Consider the following 26961-nt stretch of genomic DNA (forward strand, 5'->3'; position numbering starts at 1 on the left):
GGAATCAGGGGTAACACAGAGATCACTCGGCCGGTCGGTTCATCGGTAAGCTGGCAGCCGGACCTGCAGCCTACAACCTCCTTTCCCACATCATACTAAGTTCACGATACGGTAAGCCAAAGGCCATGCCCCGTCCAAGCTGGAAATTCGTGCATAGTTTGAAGTAGTTGAGCCACGGCAAGGCGACGGGCAAATCGGCGCGGGACAGCGAAGGCCAAGACATGTAAAATTGGAGATGGGACTTGTACGGGAAGACGCGCATCGGAAGCATGACTTTTATTCTCCTTCCCGAGCTGGTCCCCCTTCCCGAGCTGGTCCCATCAACTACTAAAGCAAGGGATTACTAAGCGCATGGGACCTCCCGCACGGCCCTTTAATAAGGCCCACATACCAAGAATTTTGCTTGCGGATTTACGCGGTCCCGATAAACGTTGAACAGCGCGTACACGAAGACCGGCGTCAAGAGGAGGACGGCCTCGCCTGTTCCGAAACCACCGGCAGCGGGTGCTGCATCAGTAGCGGCAGCCGTCACCGTGACATCCTCGGCCCGCGCGGCTGCTGCGGACGTGACAACTGCTGCAATGCTAGCGATAACCGGCATGGTAACGCCTGCGTTTCCCCAATAGGAATGGTTGCAAGTTTAGATGCCTGGCCCCCAAAATGGTTACAGCCGATCGGCAGATGTAAGGTCTGCGGGAGGAGCGCACATGCATCAACCTCCCGAATGCTTACTCTGTCCCACCTTTCAGGAGATCTCCATCGCTAGCAGGAGCGGCATCTCGTAACTGAGACTTGCAAATTGGCAGCCGGCGAATTCCGAAACGCACACCGCAGTGTTGCGAGCGCACCAAAGCTCGCGAGACGGAAGCTGCCGGAGACGCGAAGGAAACGGTCATAGCTGCCATGATTATCGTATAGCAATTCAATTAGCATCATCTCGTCTAAGGGATCCTTCCTTTGTCTCAGATCATTTTGGTTCTGGAGCGGCCACAATTCCAAAGTTCTTACTCGGGCGCTTACGCAGGATCAGGGCCATTACCAGATCCTTATCACGCAAAGGCAAATAGAGCTTGGTTACTTTGCTCGCTCTGAGTTTCGGAGCAACTGTGCGGTACTCCTCCAGAGCCCCAGGTTTGGCGTCACCCTGACAACCACATTCTATCATATAGTCGCAATCAGCAGTGCTTTATTTAGCATTCCTGATCTGAAGCCAGCGTTACGATATCTGTTGTGCTCCTTTTCCACTCACCACAAGAATGCTCACAACTCTGCAGCGCAGCGCGCCAGTCGCGGCTGCCGCCTCAAGGTACCTACCCGATATGGCTTGCTTCTGCGATCGATTTTCTTAGGCATTGGCGCGTATGTTCGCAGGGCCAAGCCCACGCCTGTGCGACTGGCAAAGCCTGGACGTGCGGTCGCCGTGCGAGTTCTGGCTGGTACGTCCGTTAGGAGGTCATTTGGGATTTGTCATGACCTTTCCAACTGAGTTCCTCCTATTGTGCAGCTAACTTTACCCCACCTACCGTCGCTGAGACGAAAGCCAAGTTTTTTGAGGGTTACAGCAAGCCAATCGCCAGCATTTACAGCACAGTTCTGCAGGAGCTCCTTGTGCAGCAGCATTTTATGCGTTACAGCAAGGATTATGTTTACAATGAGGTGCGTTCCATCGGTGAGCCACGGGATAGGAGAATGCCGCGTGCATCGCGCGTGCACAAAGGTTTAACGGACTGAGGGCTGGCAATCACTAATTGGCATATGTCTGTATATTAATCAGGGATCTCCCAACACCTACTTGTCGCACCGCAGATTTTCGCGCTGGGGTTCGTCAGCGTCTATGAGCAGATCCTGGAGTCCCTTCCGCAGTCCGAGCGGGACGCCATATTTGTGTCGTATGTAAAGGCGCTGGGTGAGGACCCGGAGGCCTACAAGCGTGATTCGGAGCGGGTTGAGAAGGCTGCCGGTGCACTGTCCGGCCCGGATGCTCTGGTGCCAGATGCTGAGGGCAGTGATGTCCAGGTGTGTGTCTCCCCTCTTGCATCGTCTCTGCTTTGTAGACGTCAGCATACATTTGGGCTTATCATCAGAGGCGTGGCGAAATGCGAATGCCATGGCGCACGCGCACCTGGGGTCAGGGTTCTTCCTCTCTGGGGGTGTGCTCGTATGGGGTGGGCTTGGATTGACAACCAAACTCATATCGATAACAACAAGAAAGGATTATGGACAGCAATGTTAGCTGTCTACTGGCAAGCTATCGGGGGGAGGGGTGGATGGCATCCTGTGGAAACCAAAGAGGGGCACTAAGAAGTGGTACCCAGGCCAGTGGGTGCGATGTACAGTTGGATAGTCCAGCAGGTTGGACTATCCAACCTGCTGCTAAGCACGCGCATGAAAGGGTTCTAGATTAGGTTGGATGCAGGCTTTGTGAAGTTCATTTGAGGTGTTGAACACATCATACAAGGCAAGACGCACAGCGAGAACATTCTGAGCGGTTCTGTTCAAACACGATGTAAAACCCGTGCGTTAGCGTTAAGCCAAGATATGATCTTTTAAACGCGGCGAGGAACAAGTTTGACAATGTGGCAAAAGGCCATGGGCTACCTGCTACCTTTGCGCATTCTCCTCATTCACAGTGCCGCCTCCAATTGGTTTTTTATCTATCGCCCCCGTGTCCTGCGTGTCACCTTGCGTCTCGTTTCACATTGCCCACTGCTCTTTACCCCTCCACCAACCTCATACTTTCTCTCTCTCGCGCGCGCGCCATTTCCTCGTCCTGCCGCAGAAAGCCCTGGATGCAATTAAGGCCGCTTCTGCCGCGGACGCCTTCTCCTACAATAAGTTCGTCGCCATCGGGCTGTTCCGTCTGTTGGAGCTGACCGGTGCCAAGGAGCCCGCTGCGCTGGAGAGGCTGGTGAAGTCGGTGGGCATCAAGCCGGAGGCGGTGAACCGCGACCTGCTCATGTACAAGGTGCGTAGGCTTACGGTGGTGGAAGGACGGTAATTGCAGGGCCTGGAGGCCAGACACTTGACCGGTCGACCTGCTTAGGCTTGAAGAGGGGGTTTTAAGTGATAGGGGAATATGAAGTGCAGGACGTGCGACGGCATATGCGGCACAGACGGTCCTCCTGTGCGACGCAAAAAAAGAGAGGGCAGGTGGATTGTGGAGGTTAAAGTGTTGGGCCGGGTGAAGAGGATGATGGCGTGCTGGTGAGAGAGGAGGGTGTGGCTTTTAGAAGCCTAAAAGGGTACTAGGGGATGGTCATTTCGCATGCTGCACCTCTCTCGTCTCTCTCTCTCTCTCGTCTCTCTCTCCCTCTTTTTGTTCCTAATGTACCTTCGTCCCTTGCTTGTTTCAGCTTCCCTCCTTGCCGGTTCCTTCTCTTAAATGTGTCGGGCTTGGCTGTCTGGCTTCTCATTTTTCCTCTACTTCTGAAGTCGCTGTGCTTTTTCCTTTTCCTTTTCTTTGCTCTGTCTTTCGCGTCACGCCCTTCCATGGCCTCAGGGAGTGCTTTCCAAGCTGGCCGCGGCCAAGGAGATGATGCGCGAATTCGTGGAGCGGGAGAAGCGTAAGCAGGCCGAGCGCGAGGCGGCCAAGGCAGCAAAGACCGCCAGCAGCAGCACTGACCAGCCCGCACAGGCAGTGCCGCAGGCGTAAGACTGTTGTTGCTGCTGCTGCTGCTGCTGCTGCTGCTGCTGCTGCTGTTCTCGTTGCTATTCGGTCGGTGTGTTCTGTATGCGGGGGCCGAGGAGGGTCTGCAGGCTCTACAGCAGCGGCCCTTGAAGCTTCTTCGCACGAGACATCACACGAGAAGGTCACCACACGTTACGTGTGTGGGCAATGTGGTGTGATGGTGGCAGCGGCAGGAAAGCCGCAGCAGGAGCAGCAGTACTACCCGACGGAAGAGGAGCTCTGGGGGTTGGAGTGGGAGCAGTAGCGGCTTAAGGGCGAGGAAAGTCGAGGTCAAGAGGACAGGGGGAGGCAAAATGCCATTCATCTGTGGTCGACCAGCGGAAAGCCGAATTCCACAAGTTAGGTGTTGTGGCGAACTTGCCGGGGGGGGCGGCCATCCCGAGCCAGTTCAACACGGATGCATCAGCCCATGCCGTAACGCCATCACTTGGCCATCGTGCCATCACGCCATCGTGCAGCTGTTGGGTCTACTGCTGCAGCTGGTGGCCCTCAGGCTCTACTGCAGCTATCCGCATAGCGCCTGGGCCGGCTGGAGCGCGAGGAAGTGTATACGGCTGCGTGTTAATCCCGTACCTACTGCCGTAGGGGTTGAAATATACCGTCCACTTGCGAAATGGAGAAAGGCATTATGGCTCTGCTGAATACTTACCTGTAGGTGTGGCGGGGGCTGCCTGGGGCCGTGCGACCGACCATTTCACACAAGCATACACAAAACGTGTAGTAGTGTTGTCCGCAGATATCTTTGCCCACACATTACACCGCACTGACAATGAGGAGGAAGTGGTGTGAGAGCTCGAACACTCGAAACACTTTTTTTGCTTATTTATGTACGCTTGTGTGCGTGTGCTTGCGTATGTGCTCAAGTTTGTTCGATCGATTTTGAGGGATGAAAACAACGATGCCATAGCTAGATGGGCGTACAGATAACCTCACCATACCAGAGGGGGAACTAACGGCTGTTTTGCGCCTCTAGAGCCGTCACCCGTGAATGTGTGGCAGTGCTGTGGTTACTGACTGGCCTTTGGCATGGGAATGAAATTTTAAGCGGACCAGGATACCGTCCCCGGCTGCGTTTAAAAGTATACACGAAGGGGGGTGCACCCTTAAACCTCTTTCGTGTCTGCGTTCGTGCGGGTATCTTGCGGGCGCCTAACATCTATGGACGCAACCCGCTGGTGATGCCCCTTCCTTTTTGCGTCTTCGAGGACGTGTGTTGGGAGGATGCCTTCACTCCTTTGAATAAGGGGTTGGAGGGCGCCATGCTATCGCACACAAGACTTCGTATGAGGTTTTTTCGCAGCAAGGAGGAGGACTCCTAAGGACTGGGGACAGGGCGTGCGTCTTGTGTTTGTCCTCCATCACCGCCGCCGCTTTCCACCGGATCAGGGCGGGGAGGAGGACAGATGCGGGTGCTGCCACTGCCTTCCTCGCAGTACCATATGATTACCAATCGAGGGATTGGGGACTTAATATCGCATATGGCCTCTGAGGACACCCTAACTTGCGCGAGTTGCGAAGGTCTGTCGTGCGCTTTGCTTTGCGTTTCTGTTTTTTATTTAAGCTTTTTTCTTGCTCTTGCGGGGATGTGTTGCGTGTTGCGTATCTGAAGGGCTCCACAGGCTAACGGATGACTGGCCTGGCCGAGAGGTTGAGGCGAGAGGAGGAATCATTTCGAGGTGTTGTCCGGTGTTGAAGCGGCTGCTTTTTTCGAGTACTTGCTTGCAGTTTTACTCTTGCCAGTTGCTTTACTTCGGATGCAGGGCAATGCTGCCAAAGCGCCCGTTAGCGGCCGCTGGCGGCACAAAAATGATGGGTTTGTAGAGGTGGTTTGATGTCCACAACGGCGGGGGGGCACCCATACTGCAACGGGAGATGAGAACAACGGACAACAATCTGGAGACGAGCTGGGTGAAGGATGGATGGCGGATGGAGGTCTCGTCACACGTGGCAAGTCATGTGCCTCTGCGTTCGTGTATGTGTGTCTGGGTGTGTGTGTGTGCCGTTTGCGGCCTCTTCACGCTGATCACTTCTTCTCGGCGCCACGTGCACGTGTGTGGAGGCGGTGGCGACGGCAGGCGGCGTTGCACGTACTGAGGTGCGTAACTTTGCGGGTGTGGAGTGTGCCTTGCGCATGCTACGACACTACGTCTTGTTGCGTGGTTGGTGGCCAGTCGGGAGCTTATATCGTTGTTGTTGTTGTTTCGCTGTGTGAGGCCGCTGCATTGCTGGGACTGCTGCTGTCGCTAGAATGATGAGTCAGTGGGAGGAGGTATGGCTGTATCGCCGCCGGTGTCCTCTCATCTGCTTTTGTCGCTACAGGATGGTTCGAACAGGCAGGTGTGTGTGTCTATGTATGTATGTCCTGGCGGGTCAGGTCGGTGTCAGGAAGGAAGGGTCATGCTTTTGGTCGTCAGGCAGTGCGGACCGAGACGTCGTCTCCGAGACGACGAGGAAGTACGGAACGTCTCCGTGGAGATGGTGTGCTCTGTGTGTGAGGATGAAGTGTGTGGATGAAGGGGGATGCGATAAGAGTTGAGAGGGAGGTTGGCACCGCATGTCGAAGACGCGTGAAGTATACTCGATGTCAGAAACAGGTTACACCTACCTAGATTTGCTACACAGCCACAGAGGCTTTGCCACTGACCATTTGAACAGCGAAACAGTTATCAGCAGCTCCTGGAGACAGAGGCCTCTTTTTGGTCGGAAGTAGCGCCCGTATGTGCTTAGCATTTACTGTGTGGGGTCATCCAACAAAAGAGCCCTTCACATTTGCTGCAACGGAATACAAACATTCTTCACAAAGAGAGGAATGTCCCGTCCACATGATCTGAGCCTTCAGCACGTAGTTGATGTACACTGATGTAGACCACCACTAGTGCCCACAGACAGGGCGTTTAGCCCCATCACCCTAAGCGGCGACGACCAAATACCTGGAGGCACGCGCTCCAATGATTCCTCTTCACGTTCTGTGGCCCTCTCCGCGCGGCGGCAGCGCCACCATCATCACCCACAACCTGAAGTACAACAATCAGGACCGCCTATCCTGCCTCTTCCCAGACCTCCTGTGTTTGTTCCAAATGCGAATATGACTCCACGTGTGTGTGTGCATGCATTATGTATGTACGTCACGTGTATTTGTATGAGAAGCGAGAATGGCAGGGGGGATGTCAGCATTCCCAATGCTCTTACGGAGGCGAATGTAGAGGCGGCGGAGGCCCCTCTCCTCACAAGTAACTCGGCCGCGTCCCAGCCGGTACATACATACAGCTGAGCGCTGAATAACACACCACTGGTGGCGCACCGGACAACAATAGGGAACTCTGGAGCGCAAGTCAACATCTTCCCGAATGAAGACTACTGCTCACGAACCGGTGTCGCTTTATATGTGCATCACCCGTGTACACGTACTCCTACCCCCCCCCCACTCGTGCGGAAATAGTAACCTGTAAGTAGCTGTAGTAGGCACCCGACAAAGATGTTAGCTAGCTTTTCCTTATTTCCTGCATGCGTGGGTTTGTTACGTATGTACCTGTTACCACACGCCTTGTTTCCGGGCCCCCCAGCTCCCCCCCCCACACACACGAGCAGCTAAGATCACGTACTCGTACAGCTCTTTCAGCCGTTTCAGCTGCAGCACGCCATGTTTACCTACGTTCCTATTAAGAGCCTTAACTTAGCTTATTTAACTAGCAGAGACGTGTAAGTGCTGCGCAATGATGATACGAATCGCACTCGTATAGCTGTACGCTGTAAATGTACAGCCGCATGGCCGTGGGCTGTTTACGTTACCGACCACCTCCGCCCTCCTCCTGCACTGAAGCCCAAGGGCCACACCTCGGTCTGTCTTGGCTTCCGCCCAGGTAACCGAGGACCACCACCGCTACGACGACGATGGCAGCGGCAGCTAAAGCGCCGACTCATGAACGGTGCCCCAGCAACTGTGCGCGAAATAGCAGCGCGGGCGGCGGTCCGCCATTGCCATTGCCGCTGCTGTTGCCATAGCCGCTACCGGATGGGCTCGAGCCGTGGGTTGGGTTCCCGCCGCGTGCGCTTAGGCCGCCGCCGCCGCCGCCGGCCCCTCCCGCTGCCGTATTCTTGCCGCCGCCGCCGCCGCCGCCACCGCGGTTTGTGCGCATGTCCTGACCTAGAAGCTCCCGCGCGGAAGCGGGTACGTCCTGCATGAACAGCAGCAGTTGGAACGGCAGTTGGCGGTGGCCATGTGACGTTTTGAAGGTGGCCATGACGTTTATATTAGGTGACGGTTGGATGAGGAGGGAACCCACCCCACCCTCCTGGATCGGCGCACGCTTCCGGAAAGCCGTCTCTCCCATCTCAACCCACCACCCGCAGACACCCACACCCACACCCACACCCACACCCACACCCACACCCACACCCACACCCACATACATACATACATACATACATACATACATACACGTACCACAGCTTCTGGAATGCACTTGTACGCTGTTGAACCCCCGCAGGAACCCCCAGTCAATTTCTCGACCCCAGCACCCTTTTGCGGTTCCAACGCCCCCTCCTTTCCGCCTAGCTCCTCGCCTTCCCTCTTCCCCTTCTTCCCCCACTTCCCGCCCTCGTTTCTCCGGGCCCTCCTTCCGCCCACCCCCCCCTTCAAACTCTTTTCACCTATCCCCTACCTCCCCGCCTTCAACTCCGCACCTAACCCCCCCTCCTACTCCGTTTTCCCCCCCCCTCCCCTTCTCCATCGAACCTTGAGGCTGTGCACTTTCAGCTGGGAGTGGGCCCCGCGAGGAAGCGACCGCTCGGCCTCCCGCGCCCGGCTCCGTTTCTCCTGCGGGTTGCAAAACCCGACGAATGGTGTGGGCCGGGGTTAGGAGGGACTCAGTGGCGCAGGGTGAGAGTAAGACGAGCCGTCTGCTGCTGTTGCTGCTACTGCTGCTGCCTCACCGCTCCCCACCCCAGCCTCTCCACCATCGCCAATAGTGACCGCCCTTCAGCCCCTTCCCCCCCCTTTCCCCCGTCCCGCATCCCCCCCTTTCCGCCCTCCTATCTCTCATCCTGAATAAAAGCCCTAGCCCCTTTTTCATTAAGCAAGAAGCTGAAGGAAGGAAGACCGCAAAGTACTGTGTAGTGAAACAATATGTGGAAAGAAAGGGGTGGGTGGCACCAGCGCCCTCCCCCCCATCCGGGGACCGCACCTCCAATTTGAGCGCTGCTCGCTGCATGGGGGAGTAGTCCTTGAACACGTCCTGCTCCCCACTCGCTGAGCCCCGCAACCCCCCTCCTCCACCGCCACCGCCACTGCCACCACCGCCACTGCTGCGGCTGCCTCCACTGCTACGAGCCCCCCGACCAGCACCAGCGCCAGCACCAGCACTGTTGCTGCTGCCGCCGGCCTCCTCCGCATCATTGGAGGCACCTTCCGGGTCTGTGCTTGTGGGTTGGGTTTGACGGCGGGGGGCGGGGGGGCCGGGGACGGGGACGGGGGCCGGGGGGCGGGGCGGGGGAATGCGCGTCGTCAGACAAGGGATGGCGCTGGGATCCATCTGGTCTAACCTGCTTTACCCTTTTCCCCTCCCATCACCACGTCCCCGTCAACCCTTCCACCACAACCCTTCCACCACCCCCCTTCCACCGCAACCCCACACACCCCACACGCCCCCACGACCTGCTAGGTAGAGGTTGTCGGTCTCCGCCAAGGGGGGCCGGCGCTTCTCCCCCCGGGGGTCCTGCCAGCTCTTGCGCCGCTCCAACTGCCAGCAGTGCTCCCCGAGGATACCCACCTGCGCGTGTGTGTGAATGCGTGTGCGTGTGTGTGTTTTGGGTGGGTAGGAGTAGGGGGTAGGAGTAGGGGATTGGGGGAGAAGGAGGGCTGGACTGCAGGGTGGCGATTGGGGGTGCTGGGGGAAAGACGAACCACACGCGATTTAAGCTGCTGCCAGGGTAAGAAAGTAGCGACCGAAAGAACTGACCGAAAGGCGTCCGTGGCGACTGTGACGACTGTAACCTCGGGATGACGACTGTAACCTCGGGATGAAGATTTGACGTAGAAGTAGGAAGTCCTACCTACCTAAGCCGCCAGAAGTAATATAGCCAAATCGTAAACTAGTAGGTGTAGAAAAAGTAGTGAAGGCGGCGAGAAAAAATTTTTGAAGTAGAAGTAGCGTAAAGTTGCTGACCAGGAGAGAAAGCTGCATTGCTGATACTGAAGGGCTGCTGGTATGCAAGTGTTCCTCCCAACCCCCCAAAAAAACTAGAACGCGCGACTGACCCGACCGACCCAAGCTAAACTATTCCGGCTAGCCTACCGACGCCAACGCGAAATACCAAAAAAAGCTCGAACCACCTTATTGGACTCACCTGGCCAGGCAGCAGGAGCAGCGGGCAAAGGCACATGCGAGGCAGAGAGGTGGCAAAAACGTGAGCAGCGAACGAAAAAAACAAAAACTCATGCAGATGCTGCTGAAAAGGCGTATAAAACTTGCTGACCGGGGAAGCTGGAATGAGAAAACCTAAAGAAACTATATGAAAATGGAAGAAAAGTCAGGAAGTAAGATGCGATTGTTACAGTGGACCCCGAACGGGTCGAGTGCAGCGCCAGGAAGTAATAAAGAATTGCAAAGGCGGCGTAGGACGACACAGGTGGTGTCGTACGAGATGACCTAGTGACGCATTGGACGGGATGACGCATGGGACGGGATGACGCGTTGGACGGCGTATACGCCGGCAGAACAGGGTGAAGGCAAAACAGGGTGAAAGCAAAAAGGGGAGTAATAATAAGAAACAAAAACAAAAAACAAAAAACAAAAAAACTGGTGCTGGTGCTGGGTGCTGGGTGCTGGGTGCTGGGGGGGACATGCTATGGGATGCTGTTCAACACAGTGTGTTTCTCGATAGGATCTAGGTGTGTGCGAAAATGTACGGAAATGTACGGCGGTTCGTACCAGGCAGCCGTCCATGTCCCACAGCGATGCGTTGCAGTCCTTGGATGCCGCAACTATGATGCCCCTGAGGAGGAGAGGGGAGGGGGAGGAGAGGGGAGGAAAGGCTCAAAAACTGTGTGCCGATGCCCTTGTCATTTTGCAAGGGGGAAAAACAGAAAATGCGATATACGAAATACGAGTTGTACAATTGCTGAAGTTCATATCAACCCAACGAGGAGGGGGGAGGGAAAGGTGAGGAAGCGCGGCCTCCTGAAACCCATTGTGGGTGCCATCAACCCCTCCGGTAGAGCCGTACCACCGAGCCGTCAACATCCCAACATCACAATTGCGCCACTGGCCGCACCCAACCCCCAACCCCCAACCCCCAACCCCCCAACCCCCCAAACCCCCAACCCTTTTGATTGAACTGCTCGACCCAAACCCCCTCCCCCCCTTCCTGGTCTCCCTCCTCTCCTCACCGCTCCGGAACCACTGACAGACCGCTGATTGCCCCGTTGTGAGCCAACCAGTGAGCCCTCTGTCGGAATGAGTCGCGACATGCCTGCGGGGATTTAGCCAGGTAGTTAGCGGTTAGGGCAGCTGGCAGTTGGTCGGTTTTGCGGTTGGATACGGGTTGGCAACGAATGGCTCGGAATGGCTCGGTCGCTCTTCTCCTCTTCTCCGTCGTCGCTTAAAAAGGCGATCGGGACACATTCCACGCCAGGTTGGAATGACGTGGGTGACAAGTGCCGTACAGGACGTGACGAAAGTACGAGTGAAAGTATTCCCTCGGCTTCCCCCACTTTCCCCTTCTAAACCGATCCGCGAGCTGGGAAGCTATGTCGTACCTGTATGGATCCTGTTCGTACACCTGCTCGTAGATCCCATACCCGGATGTGTCCCGAAGTGTCGCCTGCTACCAGGTGGTCGTGTTCGGGGGATGCCGTACAGGCAGTAACTACATCCAACCGCCCTTGGGCGGCGGGGAGCGTGGCTATCAGCTTCCCTGGAGTCCGGAGGGACGGGGGCAGCAGCAAAGCGGGGGGAGGGAGGAACGTATAGGGCCGGACGGTTACGCTGCTGCTACTGGTGCTGATGATGTTGATGCTGGTGCTGGTGCTGGTGCTGGTGCTGGTGCTGGTGCTGGTGCTGGTGCTGGTGCTGGTGCTGGTGCTGGTGCTGGTGCTGGTGCTGGTGCTGCTGATGATAGGGATTTTAGGGACTACAGCGGCAGGCCGGCCGGCAGGGCCCAGCCCAGTGAGAGGGCGGCCCCCACCCCTCCAACCCCAGTTGAAACCCCCACGCGGACTGCGGGAGTCATCCGAGAAGAAAGATCCCCGCGTCTTTATTTTGAGTTTCTCAAAGCGAAGCAGTTGTGACAGTGCAGTGACCCACATGAGCCACCCCACCCAACCTGGCGGTAATTATAACTTGACTAAAAGTCAACTGCCAACGAACTACCCAACCAACCATCAACCACTTAACTAACGTACCTGTGGCGCCGATCAGCCACACCCGCATCAGCCCGTCGCCGCCAAACGAAATCAGCAGGCAAGGACCGCCGCCGCTACCGGCGCCATCCCCGCCCGCCGAGCCGTCGCCGCTGCTGGCAGCGGCGGCAGCCGCCACCGCCGCCGCCGCCGCCGCGGCAGCCGCTGCGGCGGCGGCAAATCCCCCTCCGCCGCTCATGGACGCCGACATGGATCCCGCCATTGAAGCGGCCAGGCTCCGAGACCGGCTTGGCGGCAGCAACCAACATAACCGCTCCACAGACGACTCGTAACGCTCGGCTCGGTGGAACAGGGACGTTCGTCGCTCACCTTTGCACCGGGGGAAGGGGGGGGGATGGAAGTGGAAGTGGAAGGGGGTGGAAGTTGAAGAGTTTCGTGGCGCCGAAGGAAAAGGGAACCTCCGAACATGTCACATCACAAAGATGTTGCCGGTGTTCATTGCCGGTGCGTCCTCTTGCCCTCCTCCTACTCTGCCGTTGCTCTGGCCCGGTGCTCCCATACACACATACATGCAGCCTGAGTCGGGGTCGGGAGCATACAAGACTAACCGACTTGTGCTGTGTGCCCCCGACCCTTGCGCTGTGTTTCGGCTTCGGCCCCCGGCTCTCGCGGCCCACAGTGTAATCTAAGTCATACATACATACCTGTGAACAGGTGGTACACGTTTATCCTGCCCTCGTAGTCCCCTGTGGCCAGCAGGTGGCGCTGGGGCAGGGCAGCCATGGACAGAACGTCTTCACGATGACCTTCGAATGTGCGGTACTCGGTTACCTGCGAGTACGACATAGGGGAGGTGCGTGTCTGTCTGCATGTCTGTCTGTCTGTCTGTCTGTCTGCCTGTCTGTCTGTCTACATGTATGCATGTATGCATGCAGGCAGCCAGCTGCGTGCGTGCAACTTGCACCGCACACCGAATCGCCTGAACGTGTACGACATGCACTCACCACGCCGCTTGATGTGTCCATATCGTCCCATACGAACACCTGCGACAACACCGCGGGGGGTTCCCCCCGAGTGGTACCAGCGATGTGGGTCAGCGAAATTCGACGCTTTGAGTGTTTGACTCCATGGTTTGATTTTCACCACCACGCGGTGAACCTTTCTTTTATCGTTCCCCGGTAATCTCGAGCGCCACTTTCTCCCCTCCCTCGATCCCCTCCCCTCCTCTTGGCAGCAGCTTCACTCGTTCGTAACAGCCTCGTCCCCAAACCCTAGCCCCCAAACCCCAGTCCCCAGTCCTCGATTTCCCCCCACACCAACACCTCCCCTATTACCTTGCAGCCTCTCTTCCTCCTCAACTTACCCCCTGCAGCCCCCCCTGGCGTCCCCATGCATGCAGTGGCACATACCCCCCCTTCGTCCTCACCTTCCCCCCGGGATACTTAGGACGCCCACACACACCCCGCACACCTTGGCGTTCCACCCCGCCGCATACACCGAGTCAGCGTGCCTCTTCTCATCCGCCGCGTACTCAACCGTCGTAACTTCCAACTGCTCCTCCTCTGCACACAACGGACAAGTCAGGGAGGAGGAATAGGGGAGGGAGGAAGGGGAGCGGGGGGTTGAGGGGGAGGGGGAGGGGGAGGGGGAGGGGGGTGGAGGGGAAAGTCGAACCAAACCCCCGCGCTATCAATGGTCTCCACTCTGCGACAGCGCCCTACCGTGTTTGTATTCTCGTAGCAGCGATCCGTTGTTGAAGTTCCACATACTAACGGTACCGTCGTTGGCGGCGGTTAGCAGTCGCCGTTGGTTCCGGTCAAAGCAGGCAGTTGTGATGCGGGAGTCGCCCTGGGAGCGAGTGAACCGACCCTCCCTGTATGGGGTACGTGCGTGTGTGTATGGACCGGATGGTTTGAGGCGTGGGAAGCCTAGGTAAAATAGGGGGTACGTGTTTTTGCGTGTGTGTGTATTGACGGTGTGGGGAGACGGGAGGTGGGGGAAGAGGGGGCAGGGGCCCGCCGGGTTGGGAAGGGGGAGAGGTAATACTTGAAAGATAACTTTTTTATGAACCACAATGAACAGATGCTACAGATTCTTAAAGGTAGGGTTTTACAGATTAGATTTACTAATAAAACTAGCACTTATGTACTTATGTACTCATTATCGGCTGTCCTCGGCACCCCGACTTCTCTTTCTTCGCCCCCGCCATCCCCTACCTCCACATGCATGCACATACATACACATGCACACATACACACGCATGATGCGGCTCAGGTTTATTAAATACACACACACACACACACACACACGCACCCACACACACACGCACACCCCCTTACCGGGTCCCCGTCATGAGGTCCCAAACACACACGGTCCCGCCCTCGTCCACAGTCACCACCACCCCGAAGATGGAGTTGAACAGACCAGCACGAATGGGCTCCATGTGGCCTGTACGGTCCTGAGGTGTGTATGTGTGTGCGGGGGGGAAGGGGAGAGGGGGGTAATGGGAGAGGGTGAAGACGGGCTTATGTGGGTTTTGAGGGAGGGGGTGTGGGCGGGGGAAAGGGAGGAAAGGAGAAGGGCCGGGAAGGGGAGGGGGAGAAAGGGGGGGAAACAGGAAAAAAAGCAAAAACACCTTTACGTTAATAACCCCCAAGGACACGCACACGCACACGCACACGCACATATACATACCTGCGCCACCATCTTGTGCACCCAAACGTACGGCTTGGATACGGCAGTGACGCAACGCCGGTGTACATGGTCGTACACGAGGCAGTTAGGTTTGGATTCCTCGGCCCGCCGCCAGTCGTCCTCCGTTAGGGTTTGGAGACACTTGTGGTTTCGGAGGTCCCAAACCTGACATGCCGTACACGTGTGTACATGAATACACATTGGTTGGGGGTGAGGGAGAGGAAAGGAAAGGGTGGAAAGGTTAAGCACAGAGTACGAACAAAAGCAAGAGATGAAGAAAGGAGGAGGAATGTCGGAGGCGGCGGATGCGGACGCTGGAAATAAAAACTCCTGCCGTACAACGGTCACGGCGGGGGGCGCTGCGGTGTTAGGGGGGGGAGGGGAAAGGAAGGGAAAACCCCCGTACCAGTCCCGTGGAGGAGAGAGGGCAGGGCGGGGTAAGGGGTGACTCAAACCTCGGAAAGGGCACCCACCAGAAGGGAGAGACAAGGAAGAAGTACGACAGTGGAGAGAGTACGACAGGGTCACTGACAATGCCACGTTTCTGATTGAAACACACACACACACTCCCCGAGACGTCCTACCCCTCCCCCCGAGGTGTCGGGAGGGGGAAGGAAGGCGGCCCGTTTGCTTCGGCCCTGGTGCACACACCACACCACACCACACCACACCACACCACACCACACCACACCACACCACACCACACCACACCACACCACACCACACCACACCACACCACACCACACCACACAACCCAGTGCTGGTGCTGAAGTCCCACACAGCACAGAAACACGCAGGCTGGAGGCCGTCTGAGCATGATAAGCTAAAGCTTGGGGACTGGGGCCGTAGGACGTACAGACATGCGCATACACGCACAACGCTCCAACCAACCAACCCCTTCCCAGACGTTTCCCTTCACTTTCCCCCCCTGATAAACACACACACACATACATACACACACACACACCTTTATGACTTTGTCCACTGCCAAGGTGAACACGTGGTTGAGTCGCTCGTCCAGTGCGATGTGGGAAATGCTGGCGGTGTGCCCCGTCAGGTCGCCCACCTGGAGTGGCGGGCGGGGGGTAGTTAAACCCTAAGTTAGTTGGGGCGGTTGGGGTGGTTGGAGAGGACTGCGGGTTCCACGGCAACAAAACAACGTAATGCGTTTCCTTGAACGATACGATAAGGTGTGGGGGCGCGCATGGGGGGGGGGCACATGAGAGAAAAAAAGTTGGGTGGGGAAGGGGCTTCAGGAAAAAGCCACATACACACACATACAATACACATCACCCCACTTAAACAACTAGGCACCGTGCCACTGCCGCCACTACGCTGGTGACTACTTCCGGCGTGACGTTGTGCTGGCGCCATTCCCCTACGTGCGCCATTTCCTTCTCGCGGCTCAGATCATGATACACACATTTATTCACACACATTTATTCACACACATTTATTCACACACATTTATTCACACACATTTATTCACACACATTTATTCACACACATTTATTCACACACATTTATTCACACACATTTATTCACACGCATACACATATATAAACACGCGCATGCACACTACACTACCTTTCTCATGGTATTGCCCTGCCACAAAATGACATCTCGCTCCTGACCGCATGAAGCGAACATGGAGTAGGCCCTGTAGGGGGCCGCCCCCGGGGGCCGGGGGGGGGAAGAGGGGGGCGAGGGGGAGGAAGGGCCATGTAGGGGGGTACACGAGGTTTGGAGGGATGGGCGCAGGGGCCCGGAGAATTCCTGTAACTGTGCAACCACCAGTGGAGGTTGGCGGTTGTAAATAACCGACGTGCGAGTAGGCAGCGGCAAACAAAGGTAGGAGTTGGTTGGGAGAGACATAGGCAATGTGACCTATCTGCAAGTGCAGTGTACCCACTCCTAAAGCACACACATACACACATACCGACATACACATGTATATACGTATATTTGCAAGGAATGTAAAACTATATCTGTAAATTACCGTCCTTATTCCGCGTGTATGTCGGTATGTATGTGCCTACCTGCACCACACGAAGCCATGCACGGACTTGGAGTGGTGGGTGCATGTGTTAATCACACGCTCCCGTACAAAGTCGTACACCTTGATGGTCGAGTCCAGGGAGGCGGACACCAGCCCGATTTCCGGCACCCAGGTAATCTACATCCATGTCGTACACACAACCGCGCCGTCGCACACACCGTACAGGGGCATATGGGCCAGGTGAGCACGTGGGCCGGGGTGGGCCCGGATGCACGTATACGTGTGTGTATGTGTGCGCGCGTGTGCGTGTATGTGTATGTGTGTGTTTTGCTTAATGTGGGGACAGGGGAGTGTCTTGTGTTGAGAATGGCACGGCGGTAGCGTGTAGGGTAGCAGGGTATGTGAGATCTCAGAAGTGGGGCGGAAGTCACAGTCGTTCAAGACACGAGCACAGCCTTACAATGTACGGCGCCAGGGGGTCATCAAAATAAAGGCGTTTTTCCTGATGATAAATCAATTCAAAAAATATTATTTTTAGCCCTCTAAAAGGTTACGTGTGTATAGGGGGGGATACATACCACCCAGTCCATTCGGATGGAATGCCGCGTGGTCACGAGCGGGTGACCACCCCACCCCTCGCCAGTCCCTAACTAGAATCCTCTGGACTCACGAGGTGCCTTCCGCGGGTTGTTGGGGTTGTTGGGGTTGTTGGGGTTGTTGGGGTCGGGAATGCAGCCCCCCATTCACATGGAGGTAAATCCCTTCTAAGGATGAATAATGATGAGAGAGGGGGCGAGGGCGACCGTATGTATATGTGTATGTGTATGTATGTATGTATGTATGTATGTATGTATGTATGTATGTATGTATGTATGTATGTCCGGCTGTCAAGTCCCGCCTGACTCAGCTAGGACTCAGGCTCTCTAACCCCCACCACCACCCAACCCCACTCAGACACGTCAGAGCTGCAGTTGTTGGTCCGCTTGGTAAATTAGGCCTCCCGTGTATTTACCCACCGCAGGAAAACAGATAAAAGGAATTTCACATTCCCTTCGACTCACCCCCTTTCCCCATCCCCTTCACCATTCATCCGTACTGTACGACATGTCGTACCTGGCTGACCCAGTCGGTGTGGTCCTGATGGATGTAGATATAGTCCTGTACGTACGAAACGTACGACATACGGCAGCATGCAACGTTGGGTTCGTTAGGTCTGAAGGGACAGGTCGGGAGGTATTCAGGGCCCCAGAGCAATAACATCGCGCGAGGGTTTTGCTACTGTCGAAGTGTCGACGATGCGGTCAAACCATGGCATTGAGTTGAGCTGCGTGAAGGGGTGGAGGGGATGATGAAAGGCAGCGGCCTTCCCTTGTGTCGTTTGTCCCATGTATCGAGGTCTGTCACTCGAGTCTTGCACACGGAGAACCGCGTTCGCGTTGTTCACCCTTCCCACACTACTTCTCTTCACCCCCATATCCTCAGAAACCTGTCGTACAAGCACCCAACCTCCCGTACCTGGTGTTCTTCCGTACTTATGAGGTCCCTAGCCGGCCACTCCCTAGAGCCGCACAGCAGCATGATGGCCGCCCCCTTGGAGTCGCCGTACACCAGCTGCTCACCCGCCTCGTTGGTCACCAGCGTCATGCACTGGGGAACACCCATACCACCTGCACGGATTTGAGGGGTGGGGAGGTGAAGAGCGTGTGTGTATGTGTGCGTGCGTGTGTGTGTGTGTGTATGTGCGAGTATGTGTATGTGTTATGTTCGTACAGGCGCGTGTGCGTGTGTTTTTGGTGGCCATGTGTTCGTTATTGTGGCACGGAGCGTTAGGGGTAGAGAATCCCCGGGAATGTATGTATGTATGTATGTAAATGTTTATGTGTTTTTCCTTGTTAGATAGATAGATAGATGGATAGATAGATAGATAGATAGATAGATAGATAGATAGATAGATAGATAGGTAGATATGTAGATAGATAGATAGATAGATAGATAGATAGATAGATAGATAGATAGATAGATAGATAGATAGATAGATAGATAGATAGATAGATAGATAGATAGATAGGTAGATAGATAGATAGATAGATAGATAGATAGATAGATGTAAGTACGTGTGTGTGTGCACGCGTGCGTGTAGGTGACACGACCCGTCTGCCGCAACCCACGCCCCTCCCCCCTCTTTCTCCAGACCAAACCCACCTCCCCGTACCTCAGCCCCTCCAAATCCAACCCGCCCGGTCGATGTCCGACCCCGCCAAGCCCCAAGAACCCCCCCCCAAACCAATGTAAAAAACATTGTGTAATAAAAAAATCGCTGTAAACCGACACTGACAATATATAATAAAAACAGTGTACTAAAAGACCGCTGTAAAAGAAACTTTGTATAAAATAAAAAAACCCAAATACCTACCGCTCGCGTACAGCCGCCCCGTCAGCTCGAACGACCCGCGGTTCGCGTCATAGTACGATATCGCCCTGTCTGCAGTCGTGAACACCAGCTTGCGCGTGTTGGGCATGAAGATGGCGTCCGTGATCCAAGACCCGCCCAACGGAATGGTCTTGTAGTGGCGAAGATCGACTCCGTTCCAAAGACGGAATGTACCGTCTCGCCCGCAGGACACGTACTTGTCCACAAAGTCAACGTACAGCACTCGGTCAACGGGTCCGCTGGGGGCGGCGTGTGCGTGTGTGTATGTGTGTATATGTGTGTATATGTGTGTATAGTGTGTGTTTCGGAGAGAAGGGACCAAAGGGCCACATAGCGGTGGAAGGAGCAAAGGGCCAATACACGTCCAAGGACCGATGCGTCCGAAAAGACGACGAACAAAGAGTCCAGGATGTTAGCAAAGGGTGGATTGAACTTAGGGTTTGCGGTCTGTGAGAGTGTGTGTGTGTGGGGGGGGGAAGACGAACCACGTGAACGAGTGAAGCTGCTGCCAGGGCACAAGAGTGTAACAGAAGTAGAACTGACCACGGGGGTGGGGAAAGACCACGAACCTCGTAGACTACAATTGAGTAATATTTTTTTTACACGAAGCACTAATAGCGATATTTTCTCAGAGAGTAGTGAAGCTGATGCTACGGGATAATCTGCTACGAGAGTTGAAAGGTGAGAGGGCACGAAAGGGGATTATGTTGCAATGCATGCAGCTGGTTGAATGAGATACTGGCGCATCCCGCATCCCTGATTAGGAAAGGAATCAGGCGTCGCAAGTTGCTGATGATAGTGGTTGGTTTGCAGTTACCGTTGTTAGTTAAGGGTTGCTTACCGGTGGGTAACGCCAAGGTCGTTGCGGTCACGGAAGTCCTGCACAGTTAGTTGGCAGTTGGAGGGGCACACCGAGTCATCATCATCACCATCATCACCATCAGCGAGGCAAATTCCATGATCAACAAACAAAACCATCTGCCGCTGGCCCCACCGTACGGCAACGTGGACCCTGAGACTTGGCCGCTACTTCCCCCGTTACGTGGCGGCGGCCTCATCCTCCTCCACCTCCCCCTCTGCCTCTCCCTCCGCCTTCCCCTCCGCCTCCCCCTCCCCCTCCTCCTCCATCTACTCCTCCATCTCCCCCTCCGCCTCCGCCTCCTCCGCCTCCCCCAACACGGACGCCCTGTGCATGGGCACCCGGACGCCCACTTCCCCAGATGTGGGCGGACGGTGGAACACAGACCCAGACAGCGCACTCCGCCATCGCCGCAAAGGGGCTGCTGCAGCGCTGCCCGTCACTGCCGCAGCTGCACCAGCTAATGCAGCTAGCCAGCAGCCGCCGCCGCCGCCACCCCCGCTGCTGCTGCTCGTACATCGCCACCGTCATCGAGAATGCCGCCACCACCATTACCGGGGAGCTATCCCTCTTCCTCCCCCCAAGCCACCCCACACATCGCTCCACTCACTGCCGCTCGATCCCGCCCGCTCCATCCTCCCCCCCCCGAATCCCTCTACGGACTCCCCATCCCCGCTAATAAACACCCCCCACACACCCCACCCCACCCCTCCCCAACCCAACCCATCCACACAATCCCTAACCTCAATTCGATCCCCTTCTTTGGTAACACTCCCTTTGCCTCTTCCTCATTCCCACCAACCTAAACACACATCTTGTTTCGTGCTTAAGGCTTGCTCTCACCCAACCATATCCCCCTCCCTACAAAACATATCTACATACGCACGCACGCACACACACATACGCTCTCCTTGCAACTCGCCTGCGGGAACAGCCTCCAGTTCTCACTGGCGCTCTCCCCGACCATCTGAGCCCGCTCCAGGAACATGAAGTTGGTGAACTCATCCCTGTAAGGGGGGTGGGGTATGTGGGGTGGGAGTGGGGGGTGGGATGTTGGGGGGGCCGGTTAGGCAATCATAATCAGAAAGCAAAAAAGGATCGACTGCCGACGTCCGTGTATGTATGTATGTATGTATGTATGTATGTATGTATGTACGTATGTATGTGTATGTACGTGTGCGTGTGTGGACGATCAGGGAGACGGTGTCGCAGAAGGAAAGCCGTTTGCAATTAAAGAGTGTACAACGGTGATCAAAGTGTACAACGGGGTATTTGGAGGGGACCCACTCGCCCCTCCTCGCCCCCTCGCGCCCCTCCTCGCCCCCTCGCGCCCCTCCTCGCCCTTTGTTTTCAAAAAACACCAGCATCCTCAGAGCACTCAGAAGGTCACGATCCTGGTGACATCGGCCTTGTCATCTCCCTACACCCCCACTACAGTAAGCTCCCACAGTCGGGACCTTGGACTCGACTGTTGCTGGTTTCTCTGTATTTCGCACTTTGCACCTTGCACTTTGCATAGTGTCGGATAGTGTCGGGTCATAGTGTAATATACCGTATCGTATGATTTTGGAACCCCTCTTCCCTATAACCCTAATCCCCCCAACTCCCCACTTCCCCACCCCGCTCTAACCCACTCACCAGTCCACAGTCCCTCCCGCATCCGCATCAATCTTCATGAACAGCTGCCGGATCTCCTCCCGCGTCTTCAGCGCGTGACCCGCCACGTCGCCCAGGTAGGGACCAAGCTTGTCACAAAACTCATCGATGTCCAGCTCCCCACTGCCATCCTCATCGGCCTCCTGCGGTTGTATGCGGGGGGTATGCATGTAAGGGTTATGCATGCGAGCATACGCGGTTGGCTGGGGCGGGCTGGTGGGGAGCATTGCTGGGCCTTGGGCTGCGCTGGGCGCAGGAATCAGTCTGCCTCGGATAACGCAGGACGGTGTGAAGGTCAAGCCTTGGGTCACAAAAGGCACAATTTATGAGCTGTATAATATGCATCAGTACGCGCAAGGTGGATTGCTGGGCGTGGTCGAGGGCATGTGTCGCGGAAATCGTGGCTTCCAAATCTACTTTATAGCCCGCTAACTCCGCAGCCATTTAAACGTGCTTATACCATCTTCAACAGGTCAAAGGAGCTCCTTGTCCTTACACCGCTAGCCTGAGGCGCACCTCAAATATCCGCTTCAGCAACTTGAGCTGCTGGATGTTAACCTCTTCATTCATGGTAGCCATGACGACTACCTCCACGCTATGCTTCTCCTCGAGAGTGTCGACCTTAGTATGAAGGAAATTACATGTTGCCCGTCTCGGTAACCCAAATCACAAATGTGCACACGCACATATCGCTGTAAATTGCGCTATGTTACAAACGATGGCCAAGAAACCATTTGTTTGCAAATGCAGAGCACAAGCCTGAACGCAATTTGATGTCTTTGTTCAACCTGGGGTTATACAGTACAAAAATGCAGTGGATATGTTTATTTTATCCAGACAGAAATTATGGCAGGTGAGGCCGGGCTACATGCTCTGTAACTTTGGGTGGTCTTTCATGCTTCTACTTCCATTCCTGGATTCCGGGCAATCGTTCATGCTTTCCAAATTCCTGATAACATCTACCTTTATGCTATATAGATAATAAATTACCCTTCACTTCTGGCGTGGTTATCCACATTTATCCACTCGCCTTACATAGGGGTGGTGTACGTGCACCTGCACCTGCGTCATCCTTTAATCGATTATCACGGTTTATATAGATCTGCACTGTGTACTATGTAACTGTCGCAGGACCATTCGTCGCATCGCTCTTAATCACTATCTTGTGGCTAGCTGGCCGCACACAAGGCCAAACATCTTATCGCTATCACCTTTACCTCTTCCATCCTTCAAATTGAAGCCATGAAGATGACAAGGCCAAACATGGTTGTTACGCGCTGCCCCCTGCGGTCGGTTATCAGGGCAGCGCCCATCACTCGCACGAGGCCCAGTATGCTTGCACGCGCGTCATCCCCCGCGCGGCAGCAGCAGACCACGCAGCAAAATCCGAAGGGCACCGCGCGGGGCAAGACAGCCGGGACGACGGTCAAAGGAGGCAGGGCGACCGGACGCGCGTCGCGGGATGCCGGCAAAACCCCTCAACGGTCCCCCGCACGTAAGAAGTCAGGAGGCAGCCAATTCTACTTCAATCTCACAGGCTTTCCATTTCCTCTGGGACCTTTCTTCACCCGAAAAACTGTGCGCATCGAGGTATGATTGAAGGAAGGACGACCAGAAAAGGGGCGACAGATCGACGTGAATGGGGTTTAGGGAAACGATGGGTCCGGATCGCGGTTACTGACACCCACATATGCAGTCAGATTGATCCGGACGCTCGTTCCGACCCTGCCCAGCCATTTCCTATCCGACCTGACCCAGATTGCTCTCCAGCCCCCAACTGCCGCACCCTTCCAAGGCCCTGCACCCATCGAACTGAACAACTCCACCCATTAGCCGGGGGGGCCAGGGGGCCGCCCCCGGGGCGGCAGTGGGCGATCTTGACGGGAAGGGACGTTGTCTCTCACGCGCATCACATCCATTCCTACATTCCCGGATCCTCCTACCCCCTGGTCTCCCCGACCATGGACCATGCTATGGATTTCGCTGAGGGCGCGTTGACATTCTTCCAACACCCATCCAGCACCGGGACTTGACCCCCCACCTGGGCCGTCCGTGCATGCACATATGTGCGTCTCGTCCACCGCCATGGCCGCCCCCTTGGTGCTCCTTTCCGTCTTTCTTCCAGCCCTCCACCCCAAAGCTCTCCTCCTCGCGCCCGCCATTTTCCCGGCAGCTCTGGCTCCCCTCTAAGCCCTGTCCATCTCCTCTCCTCCCCATCAAACATTGCGCTTGCCATGTCCTCAACCCTTCCCGGCCACCCTCCCCCTCCCATCCGCTCCCCCGCCGTCCCCCGGGGGCAGGTGGAGCGAGGCAGCGTGTGGGTTTTCGAGCAGACCCAGGCCCTGGAGCTCTTCAACGTCTACACGCCCGTTCGCATGACGGTCATCAAACTGGCCAGCGGGGGCCTGTGGGTGCACGCCCCGGTGGCGCCCACGGAGGAGTGCATCCGGCTGATTAAGGTCGGGGAAGATGGGGGGCGGGTGGGGAAGGGGGTGTAGTAATAATAGAGGTGTCCGTGCTCTGTGCTAAGATGCTCTGTGCTAAGATGCTCTGTGCTAAGATGCTCTGTGCTAAGATGCTCTGTGCTAAGGTAAAAGGCAGCGGGGCGGCATGAGGGTTTTGCAGTTGTTGTTGGTGGTGGGGGGGGAGACGAAGCAAGGGTAGGACCAGTGGATCAGCTATAAGCAGGGTGAGGTCATCGGGGATGTCGGGAGGATGCGGTCGCTGCAAAATTTCTTTATTAATGGTCCTATATGGCCTACTTTTGAACGGGGTTAACATTCTGTTCGTAATTGTTTCCCCTTTCCTCGCTTCCCCTTCGCCTCTCCACACCCCCCATGGGCTTCCCAACCCCAACCCCAACCCCACCAGGAGCTGGATGCCCCCGTGGAATATATCGTACTGCCTACTTTTGCGTACGAACATAAAGTGTTTGTAGGCCCCTTCTCACGCCGCTTCCCCAAGGCCAAGGTAAGACCCCAGAGAAATATGTATAGCCGGACAGGCAGACAGACAGACAGGCAGGCAGACAGACAGGCAGGCAGACAGACAAACAGACAGACGGACAGGCAGGCAGGCAGGCAGGCAGGAGAGCAGCCACCCATCCAGCCGACCGAGCGAACAATGTACCAACTAAACTACGGTCAGGTGGTCAGACTTCTCTCTCTTCCTGAAGTCGCCGCCGCGGTCCCGTGTGCACCGTCGTACTCCGTACAGGTGTACGTTGCGCCGTACCAGTGGTCCTTCCCCATCAACCTGCCACCCCAGGTATGCCCGTCTGCGTGTCTCTCTACATATTTGTGTGCTTGAATGTCCTCTCAAACTCCTCTGTAAATGTATATATATGTATGTATATAGAGTAAACATAAATATACATATATGTATATGTTTACTATGCTATTCTGGATATATGCTAGCCACATGCGGTATGTGTTTGGCGGTGTAGGGTCGTATTCCTGTTGACCCAGTACCACACCGCATTCCCCACCGACATTTCAGTTCCTTGAACCCAATCCTCCCACCTAGCCCTGAACCACCTCAAGGCTTGTACACCCCTCCCTCACTCACTCTCCGCACGCACGCACGTACCCCAACACCGGCCCCACTCCCAAGGCTGCATTGAAGCTTCCCCTCTCCAACCCCTCCTAGCCTCCATATCCGACTCCACAACCTCTCCTCGCCTTCTACTTCTTCCTCGCGTCTGGGTTTGTTCCTCTTCCCCTCAACTCCTCATCTCGTTGCTCTTCCTCCTCCTCCTCCTCCCGCTGCTGCTCCTCCTCCTCTCCCCCCCTCTCCAGTTCTTCGGCATCTTCCCCGCGGGGGAGCTCACCACGGGGGACCCCGACGTGCCCTGGGCGGAGGAGATCGAGCAGAAGCTCTTCCTGCCGCCATCCATCGGTACGGGCAGCGGGAGAGGCAGAGGCAGAGGGGAGTAAGACGAGCCACTGGCGAGGGGAGGGAGTCCAAAACGTGATGCCGCAATATGTAAAGAAGAATAAGTTGACTTCTGACGCAACAAAAGCACCACCTGGCCCCCGTGACGGGGTGGAGGAAAATTTTGGGGGGGGGGAAAAAGAGGAAACAGGGTGGGGTGTGGGTGGGGGTATGGCATGGGACCCGGGCGTGTGGGTTTTCGATCCTTAACGCCATCCCTCCCTGCCTCCCTGTCTCTATCTGCTGGCCTGCTTGTGTACAGCTGTCGAACTGGCTCCTGAAGACCAACTAGCTGCCTGCCTACCTTGACCTAACGGACTTCACCTAACGGACTTCACCTAACGGACTTCACCTAACGGACTTCACCTGCCCCCTTGCGGCCGCCCTAACCCCCCGTGTCACCCTTACATTCCCCCGCCGCCAGGTGTTGGCAGCTATGTTCGGTTTAGCGAGGTGGCCTTCTTCCACAAGAAGTCCCGGACGCTGCTGGTGACCGACGCGGTGGTGTTCGTGCCGGAAGACCCGCCCGAGGTGAGGGGGGAGGCGTGGGGAGGGGGGAGGTTGGGAGGGGGGGTTTGGGGGGGGGGGTCTGTTGTGGCCTGGGGTGAGGTGTGAAATGGGAAGTGGGTCGTTTTGTTTTGTTGTAAAGATGTGAGTGAGGGGGGAAAGCAAAAGTTAGGTGAGGGAAACGCGCGAAGATAAAGAGCACAGGTATGCTCTCCCTCCCCTCCATATTCCCCAGCTTACATTCCTTGCAACTCTGAGCCATTTCTCCCATCCACAACCCCTGTGAGCACACGAGTGTTTCCATTACCATTTCTCTTATGCTCTTTCCCCATCTCTCTTTTCCCCGCACTCCCCTCTCCCCCCCCCCCAGGTTATTCCCGAGGACGCGCTTCTGGAGATCGCTCGTGACAACCTGCTGGCCCGGTTCATATCGGGGGGGAGGACTCCAGGGGAGGTGGCGGCCATTGCCCAGACGGGGCCCGTGGAGGACACCCCTGCAGCCAGGAGGAAGGGTAAGAGAGGAGGGAGGAGGAGGCGGTGGAGAAGGATGGGGGGAGGGAAGGTGGAAGGGAGGGAGGAGGGGAAGAGAATGTGTGCGGATGGGGACCGGAAAAAGGGGATTGGGAACATAGCGCAGGCACCCCGAGCTATACACGACCGGGAACGCCACGTCCGTTTCCTCTTCAACCCCCACCCAGCTGTCCCTGTCCTGTTCCTTGCGCCTATACCTCTCCTTAAATCCCTCTTACCCCCACCCTCTCCCCTCTTGGGCTTTGGCATATGTTTCCCCACCCCGTTCCCCTCTTCCCTCCCCGCTTCCCCCGCCAGGCTGGCA

General features: G+C 56.1%; 3 protein-coding genes across 3 annotated transcripts in view; 2 read left to right on the forward strand and 1 right to left on the reverse strand.

Annotated features, from left to right (window-relative positions):
- Positions 1–1048: 1048 nt before the first annotated feature.
- VOLCADRAFT_107813 (uncharacterized protein) lies at positions 1049–6777 on the forward strand (the record flags this gene model as incomplete). Its single annotated transcript, XM_002957748.1, has 10 exons — positions 1049–1306; positions 1372–1436; positions 1505–1656; positions 1807–2016; positions 2055–2165; positions 2780–2965; positions 3500–3563; positions 5075–5206; positions 6008–6062; positions 6681–6777. Exons 1-10 carry the CDS (start codon positions 1257–1259, stop codon positions 6775–6777), a joined length of 1122 nt encoding a protein of 373 aa, XP_002957794.1. The 5' UTR covers positions 1049–1256.
- Positions 6778–7605: 828 nt separating this feature from the next.
- Positions 7606–22256, reverse strand: VOLCADRAFT_98923 (uncharacterized protein; the record flags this gene model as incomplete). The annotated part of the gene is made up of 24 exons (XM_002957772.1): positions 7606–7863; positions 8424–8504; positions 8872–9101; positions 9324–9456; positions 10618–10681; positions 11076–11158; positions 11445–11602; positions 12090–12416; positions 12752–12878; positions 13052–13090; positions 13518–13609; positions 13769–13920; positions 14387–14505; positions 14742–14906; positions 15709–15807; positions 16329–16401; positions 16781–16917; positions 17854–17898; positions 18256–18407; positions 19154–19410; positions 20013–20050; positions 20935–21037; positions 21669–21829; positions 22203–22256. The coding sequence occupies 24 exons, from the start codon at positions 22254–22256 to the stop codon at positions 7606–7608; spliced, it is 3147 nt and encodes a 1048-aa protein (XP_002957818.1).
- A 276-nt stretch (positions 22257–22532) lies between these two features.
- VOLCADRAFT_107814 (uncharacterized protein) overlaps positions 22533–26961 on the forward strand; it is a gene marked incomplete at its 5' end in the record, with an annotated part of 6402 nt that continues 1973 nt past the window's right edge. Inside the window, 8 exons of the mRNA XM_002957749.1 lie at positions 22533–22539; positions 23224–23276; positions 23987–24145; positions 24558–24656; positions 24903–24953; positions 25484–25583; positions 26044–26150; positions 26497–26638. Of these exons, the coding sequence (XP_002957795.1) occupies positions 22533–22539; positions 23224–23276; positions 23987–24145; positions 24558–24656; positions 24903–24953; positions 25484–25583; positions 26044–26150; positions 26497–26638 (718 nt within the window). The remainder of the gene's footprint in view (positions 22540–23223; positions 23277–23986; positions 24146–24557; positions 24657–24902; positions 24954–25483; positions 25584–26043; positions 26151–26496; positions 26639–26961) is intronic.

The sequence above is a fragment of the Volvox carteri genome (genome assembly GCF_000143455.1).
Source record: "Volvox carteri f. nagariensis unplaced genomic scaffold VOLCAscaffold_79, whole genome shotgun sequence".
Lineage (NCBI taxonomy): Eukaryota > Viridiplantae > Chlorophyta > Chlorophyceae > Chlamydomonadales > Volvocaceae > Volvox > Volvox carteri.